The sequence below is a fragment of the Apaloderma vittatum genome, unplaced genomic scaffold (genome assembly GCF_000703405.1).
Source record: "Apaloderma vittatum isolate BGI_N311 unplaced genomic scaffold, ASM70340v1 scaffold22814, whole genome shotgun sequence".
NCBI classification, from domain to species: Eukaryota; Metazoa; Chordata; class Aves; order Trogoniformes; family Trogonidae; genus Apaloderma; species Apaloderma vittatum.
Window position 1 is genome coordinate 1 of NW_009711241.1, and position 7,884 is coordinate 7,884.

General features: G+C 50.0%; 1 protein-coding gene across 1 annotated transcript; it reads left to right on the plus strand.

Moving 5' to 3' along the window:
* Nucleotides 1-5: 5 nt before the first annotated feature.
* Nucleotides 6-7,562, plus strand: FOXRED2 (FAD-dependent oxidoreductase domain containing 2; the record flags this gene model as incomplete). Its single annotated transcript, XM_009867597.1, has 8 exons — nt 6-367; nt 1,914-2,165; nt 2,682-2,951; nt 3,692-3,858; nt 4,517-4,682; nt 5,203-5,444; nt 6,367-6,537; nt 7,297-7,562. Coding segments are annotated over 8 exons (1,896 nt in total), but the record flags the coding sequence as incomplete, so codon positions are not given.
* Nucleotides 7,563-7,884: the final 322 nt, after the last annotated feature.

Below are 7,884 nucleotides of genomic sequence, written 5' to 3' on the forward strand. Positions count from 1 at the left end.
GGGATTACATCGTCTTTGAACGCAGCCACGCTCCTGGCAGCTTCTTCGCTCTATATCCTCGCCACCGCAAGCTCATCAGCATCAACAAGCGGTACACGGGCAAATCCAACAGCGAGTTCAACCTCCGCCACGACTGGAACTCGCTCCTCAGCCACGACCGCCGGCTGCTTTTCCAGCGCTACTCCCGTGACTTCTTCCCTGACGCCGATGCGATGGTGCGTTACCTGGAGGATTTTGCTTCCCTGCTGCAGCTGCGGGTTCAATACAACACGGCCATCATTCACGTGACGCTGGAGAAAGATGAACGGGCCTGGAATGGCCACTATTTCCTCTTGACTGACCAGGACAGGCAGAACTACAAGTGCAGGTAACAAGCAAACCCAGGGCTAGCCACACCACTCTCTTCAGGCGTCTTTGAAGTCACAAAATCGCAGAATAAATTAGGTTGGAAGAGAACCATAAAGGTCATTTTGTCTAAGCCCCCTGCCTAAAGTAGGGCCAGCTCAGAGCCTTGCACTGTTGAAGTATGAGTATCTCCATGAATGGAGGTTTCACAGTCTCTTAGAGCCTTAACCACCGTCACAGGGGAAAAATATTTCACAGGTATCAGCAGCATGGGTGGGTGGAATAACTGCTCCTGGAAAGGCGTTGCCTTTCACGAGCAGCGTTATGCCTCAGACAGCTGAGGAGCTCACAGGGCAGATGCAAACTGGCTGCAATTGCCATTGCTGCGGGTTCCATCCTTGATAGATAACGTTGAAATCACTTTTGTTTTATCGCTGTATAACTGCTCTCCATGAAAAAAGTAACTCGGTCGTCCTCCTTGTAGCCACTGCTGCCTTTATTACAAACTTGAGTGAGTCAGTGCAGTGACACCTCACTTCCAGTAACCCACATGGGCTTAGAAGTATACTCCAGCCAGCTGAAGCCCTGGATCGGCAGAGAACTGGGAGGGAGTAACCACAGAAAAGTAGAGCTGTTGCAGGACAGGGAGCCAAGTGTGACAAATAACTCTCAAGGCTGCTGGACCCTGAATTCCCCTTCCACTTGTCATACTTATGTGTGTGTATCCCGTACCGCCACTGAGCTACATTCCTAAAAACCTAGAAGTTACTCGTGTGAACATATGGAGTATATTTCTCACCTCTCCTGAGAATCTCAGCTCTACGACAGCAGGTCGTGCTGGCTGTCACTTGGAGGTGCGCTGGCTGGCAAGCTCGGAGGGGGCAGAATGCAATCCTGGACACCCACGCACCGCAAGCGAGTTGCTCTCGAGAGCTGAATGAGCAAGGCTGGGACAACAGGCAGTGCTGCTAGCTTCAGCTGGTTGGTCTTTCTGTCTTAGTCACAAAAATTTCCCTAAGATTCAAGTAAAAGTTCTTATGGTGAGTGATAAAAAGATTACTTCATTTTAGTGTTAACAGGTAAAGATGTTGTTAACATGTTTTTGTGACTAGGAGTTACATTTTAAAATAACAAAGCCATTTTCTGTCCTGCTTAAAAATTACTTTTGTTCTGCTGTACTAAAAGGCAACACAAATTTAAAATCAAAGTAATTTTTTACGCAACATGTAATCAATGTCATGAAACTTTAGTAGTCTATGTGTCGTTAGTAAGTACGTATGAGTAGTACTTGCTCATTCATGAACAGTGGAGGAAACAGCATCCACACATACTTTTGCTATATATAAGGATGTTCCTAGTTGTCTTCATTGGCCTGAGGATGGGGAAGAGAGAAACAGGTCTTTAGGTGAAGCTGGGGAGAGATTTCTTTTGAAACCATGACCTGTGCAGCTGATCCAGTGTGGCTACAGGGGGCACATCACAGCCAGCTTCCAGAGTGGGAGGAGGAAGGAGCAATGGCCCTGTTCCCAGAATTCCTGCATTACCTAGAGCTATCCCTGTTTTTGCAGCTCTCTGTTGGTCGCCACTGGGACATGGGTCCCCAACGTGGTAAACTTTCCTGGCTCAGAATATGTTGAGGGTTACGAGACTGTGTCCATCAACCCAGAGGATTTTGCTGGCCAAACCGTGTTGATCTTGGGTCGAGGGAACTCGGCCTTTGAGACAGCGGAGAACATTCTGGGCGTCACGAATTTCATCCACATGGTGAGCCGGTCCCGTGTGCGCCTCTCTTGGGCCACCCACTACGTCGGGGATCTGAGGTAGGAAACCACTGCTCTTCCTCTTTACAATGCAGATGGAGTACAAACAAGGAGAATCACTTCTTGCCCAGGCCACGAGCCAGGCTGGTGCAGGAGCTGCCATGGTCCTGGAGGTTGCAGGTCCATGGAGCCTTCTATCTTTAGGCTCTTTGTTTAAAGCAGTCCAGGGCGCAGTTGCTGAACACAGGTACTCGATGAGCACTCTTTGGGGTCTCTGTGAAGTAGGAAAATGTCCCCTTGGAAACTTTGTCATTAAAAAGCATTGCCTCCCAAGGTGTTCCCTTGCTTGCAATCACAGAAGAGAGCTGAGAGGTTGACTACATCCCATGAGGGCAGCGAGGCTGCGTTACCTGTGCTGTTCCTGTGAGCCCTGAGACTCTGGGGATAACCTTTGCTCCGGAGGGGAGTGTGGGGTGCCTGGTAAAGGCATTGCATTTTCAGCAGCTGAGACGGAAACATGGATCCTGCCTCTCTTCCTTCTTTTAGCCCTTCTTGCATTCTCCTTTGCTTTCCTAGAGCAATTAACAATGGCCTGCTGGACACCTACCAGCTGAAATCTCTGGATGGGCTTCTGGAGGGCGACCTGGAAGATCTGGCTATCGTCAAGGACAAGAAAGGGAAGCTGCACATCACACTTCGGTTCTACCTGGAGAACAGGAACACCAGTGCAGGCATCGACTCAATCACCCTCCCGCAGGATGAACTGGATAATTTTGCCACCCGCGCACCCTACGACCGTGTCATCCGCTGCCTGGGCTGGAAGTTTGACTTCTCTATCTACAACAGGTGAGGGAGAGCCAGGATCTCCAGGGATGCAGGTATCTGGAGCAAAGGGCAGGTATCTGGAGCAAAGGGCTTGAGTAGGGTGAAAAGGGAAGGGCAGAACCTTTCCTGGCAGCATTGCCTGGACCTCCACATGCTCTGAGCTACCTGGTCCTGCACAGTCCTTTATTTATTTAACCTGTGGGTAGGGTCATGTCCCAGGGGGAATGTCTGCGTCACTGCCCTTTGACTGACAGGCTGTAGGGCTGAGCAAATGGCAGTGTTGAAACCCAAGTGACACAGAAAAACTTGTGCCTTCAGAACTTCGCATCCTGACCTGCCAGGTCACACAGAGAAGGCTGGCAACATTGTCTTTGAGTTGGTTTTCTTTTGAGTAGGGATGGTACAGGTACAAATCGCTACAGGAAGGTTTTGTCTGTTTTTTTTCCTGAGGATGCAACATTCATTCCACCTTGGTTTCTCTCCTAGTACATCCTGCAGTTGAAAATGATACTGCTAACTTCACTGTCTTCCAAAATTCCCTGTCAGTGGCTCAGACTGGAATTTGATTTTGTCCAGAGGTATTCTGAGATAAGCATCCTTATCTTCTAGCAGATCCTCCTTGTAGTAGTAAATCTCCCTGAAGGCAGTGAGGGCACGAAGGGTGTCTTGCAATGGCTGCGATATGTGTGTGGTATCAGAAACCCTTTTCATTTTTCCACTCCACCCTTCCTGACAGCCTTCTCTTCTCTTTTGCATATCAGATCCCTTAGAATGATGCCAGGAAAAGGAAATAAAAAGAAGTATCCTCAGATCAAACCCAGCTATGAGTCCAGAAGCACTCAGGGCCTCTTTGTTCTCGGCACTGCTAGCCATTCCATTGACTTCAGGAAATCTGCTGGGGGCTTCATCCATGGCTTCCGATATACAAGTGAGTACCGGGGTGTACAGAAAGGGTGGAGGTGGGAATTGTTCCTCCCTTCGCAGGAACAATTGATAGCTTGCTGCTGGAAGGAGATCACCCTTAGTCTTGTGCTGGCAGTAGGAACAACAAAATGCAGCCAGGCTGCAGCTGCGTCATCTGAAGTGGAGGAGAAGTGACTTAGGGTCATATCTGAAGTTTTTGGTTGTCTGTCTTTGTTTTGTCTTCTGTCTCTCTTGCCCATTGTCTTGTATTTATGTAACACAGTAGATTTCTGCTTGCCAGATGCTCTGCCTCGTGACAGGCTGTGGGTGAGAGGTCTGTGCTGTGGAGTTAAAACCCAGCGGCTTTGGGCAGTAGAGAGAATTTCCAGCTTTGTGTGTGTGTGCCCATCCTTATCATTAAAGGACTGCTCAGAAGTAATAAAATATCCCGGAGGACCCCCCCGCCCCCTCACCAACCACTTAGCATCGCATCAGCTTTCAGAGGGCATCTCCACTGCAGTTACCAGCAATTGGGGTGGGAGATCTTGAGCACAGATGAGCTGTAAAGCTTATTTATTGTGTCCTGCCAGTATCCGTGTGTACTGCAGCAGAGCAATCAGATTTCTTAAAAGCGTAAACTTGGATTTTTCAGTGAGCCATCTTTGCTTCTCTTAATGTCTCAGCTCGTGCAGTCCACCGCCTGTTGGAAAACCGTCACCACGGTGTCCCCTGGCCATCCACCGTCTACCCTGTTACACAGCTGGCCAATTCCATCATCAAGCGGGTGAACGAGGCCTCGGGCCTCTACCAGATGTTCAGTGTCCTGGCTGACATCATACTCCTGAGAGAGTGAGTGAGTGAGTAATTACTCCCAGCACCGCCCTCCATCATTTCATTCCTTTTTCTTTACTATTACTTCCCTTGGTGCCACTACACAAATTGCTCTGTTGTTGCCTAAAGACGTTACCATCAGGTAGGCGGTCACCTCAAAACCTGTACTACTGCCACAACTGCTGCCAGTATGCCCAATTCTCCCAATTACTTCTCTCTGTTAAAGGGCTGAAATGGCCCAGACCTTTCCTCTAGGCTCAGAGGTGTAGTCCCCTTTTACTGTCCTCAGGGAGAAGCTTTCCTTGAGCAGTGCTAATGTAGAGAAGAATCTCATAATCCAGGGAAATAATGGAGTCTTGGAACAACGTCTGCAGCCCTCATAAGCTCTGCGTCAAGTTCAGCCCAGATCTGTAATGATCAAAAATAACTATTTTCTGATGGATTTCTGGCTTTAGCCTCAGCCAGCTGAGGGGCATGTTGGATCCCAGCTGGCTGTCACTGGTGGAAAAGTTGGAAAGGTTGTGGTTGCAATTCACAGGAATGGCACGGCATTTGAATACCTAGAAGAGTACCCGGTTGGAGTCCTGGCTGAGCTGGAAATGCAAACAGGGAGAAAGGCTCCCAGTGGGCTGTTTGTCATCATCATGGAGTATGGGAGGAATTTCTCTGGGGCTGACAAGGATGTCTTCTACTACAACCGAGCCGTGGGAGAAGCACAGCATGCCTGGCAGTCCAACTTTTTGCACCCTGTTATTTATTACTACAAACACCTCCCAACAGGTAAGCTTTCTTGCCTCTCTCTGCTAATTATCTAATAGGAGCAAAACAGAGAGGCTTGAAGATACTTCCAAAGTATCTTCAAAAAGTACTTCAAAAGCCAAAGCAGAGGGGTTACCTGAAGGCATTGCACACCCTTCTCCTCCAGTTCCTTCATGTCCACACTCTGGGGCACCTGCCACCACTGTGTGAGCTGAAAAAAAGAAAGCTGTGAGTTGGCAAGAAGTTTTTCCATAGGTCAGGCTGATACCGAGTGGGAGGGGCTGTACCGGAGATCTCACATCTGAGAATAGGAACAAACAGATGTGCTGGAAATCTCCCCATTCCCAAAAAGAGCAACGTTGCTTCCCCTTGGCTGGCACCCTGCATGTATTTTGCAGAGCGCCAGCAGATGAGGCTGGGCTGTTCAGTGTTACCGCCAAAAGAAATCTGCTCTCTGTGGCTGGGCCCGGGCCGCGTCTGAGAGGTCACTCAGTGATAGAGGCAGCCAAAGGCAAGGGTTTGAAGGTGAGTGTTTTATCCAGCAGACACACACACTCAGAACAGATTTCCTTGGGAAATGAGCATGCTGAATCTTCATCTTCAGAAACCTAGGGTCAGGGCCTGGCCTGCCTTGCACAGAAGGAAGCGTGATGGGTAACAGCACTAAAGCTTGAATACAGCAGCTCAGCCCATGTGGCAGTCCCTGCCCAGGGGGAAGAGGCGTGAAGTCACAGGAGGTACCGCGGGCAGAGGGACAAGGGGCAGCTGTGCAGGGCAGGGCTGCTGAGGACAGAGTTAGCAGAGGGAGTTGCAAATGAAAGTGAGGTAGGGATTAAAAGGTCAGGACCAAAGCTGAAACAGCTGTTGTAGCTGCTTTCCACTCCCCAAGCTGTTTTTAATGCCAGTTTGATTCTGAGAGATTCCCTTAATGTTCTCTTGGCAGAGCATGAGATGAGACTTCGGCCCCCAGATTGGCCTCTCCCTCGCCCAGATGCCATCCATCACATTGTGGAGGACTTTCTGACGGACTGGACGGCCCCAAATGCTCACATCCTTCCGCTGAGGCGTTTTTTGGAGAACTGCCTTGGCACTGATCTGCGCAATTTCTTTGCAGGTAATTCGAACACAGGGCCGAGGTGGTAGGAGAAAGAGGAAGGATGTGAGGAACAAGCAACAGGAGTGATCTCTGCTGCAAACAGCTGAGATCTCCCTGTCGCGAGCTGGTGGTCTCACCATCAGTCACACCTCTTTGATGCACTTCCCAGATGGTTAAAAATTGCGGGGGCTGTGTGTATGTTCCCAAATAGCATTTGCTCTTGCTTACCACCAGAGACTGCCCCAGGCACACTCACATTTAGTGTGTGAGGTTGGGTTCAATCCCTTTTCTAGCTGCAGCTTTCCTTCCTCCTCCATTAGCTGAACGTTCCTTTGTGCCATTGGGCAGGAGATCTCTTTTCATGTATTTATGATGGGATTGCTTTCCCATGGGAAATGGGATTGCTGGGACATGAGAGCTGGAGAACCGCTGCTCTCTCCATTCCTGGTCTGGGAACCTTCTGCCGGAAACCCCGCATGGCAAACAGAGGGAAGCAGTCCAGTAGTACAAAGAACATGCTGGAGGGCTGCAAGCTCAAATCTAGCTCCTTTTCGTCTCCGAGTGCAGACTGGAGATCCCACCCTGCATCTCCTGAGCTCTGCTGGATTAAGTCGATTACTCCGTTGCCATCCCAGGCAGGGTGCTGTGTGGGAAACTCCACTCATCTTCCCTCATCCTCCCTGCCTTTTGTTTTGAATGAGTCCCTAAGAGTTTGTGGGAATTTTTCTCTACAGGGTATCTCTGCTGAGTCTGATGTTTTGATCCTTTCCCCCACAGAGTCTTGTTTCCTGTTTGCCTTCACCCGTCAGAAGCTGCCTCCCTTCTGTCGGCAGGGCTATGCCAGAGCACAAGGGCTGGTGGGGAGCGAGGGGCTCCGGCGCCATGCAGTAGAAGCTGGCCTGCTGGAGGATTACACTCTCATGGATTTTTCGGGAGACAGACCCCCAGACAGCCACGGAGGGTCACAGGACCAGCTGCTGAGAGATCACGTGATACCAGTACGTCCGCTGCAGCATCTTGTTAATGCCAAGGACGAGCTTTAACCTTTCTCGCTCCACACTGAAGCGCGTCGGTGCTGTTGTGACAATCCTGTAACAGAGATCCACAGCAGAGTTCTGCCCTTTCCCTTGCGCCTCTTCCATCCCCACCTCCTTCTGCTGATCATGAGTTGCCAAAGACCTGCTCAGATCTTGCTGTTACAAAGAGGATCGACGTGCTCCAAAGGATAAGTGAGGGCCCAGAAGCCAGTGAGGCTGAGGCTCCAATGTTGTCCTGCTGGAGTTCAGAGTTGCCTGAAAGATGGTGTTTGTCTCGCGGACCAATATCTGCAGCGACGTCCAGGGGTCACAGAAGACAGCGCAGGAA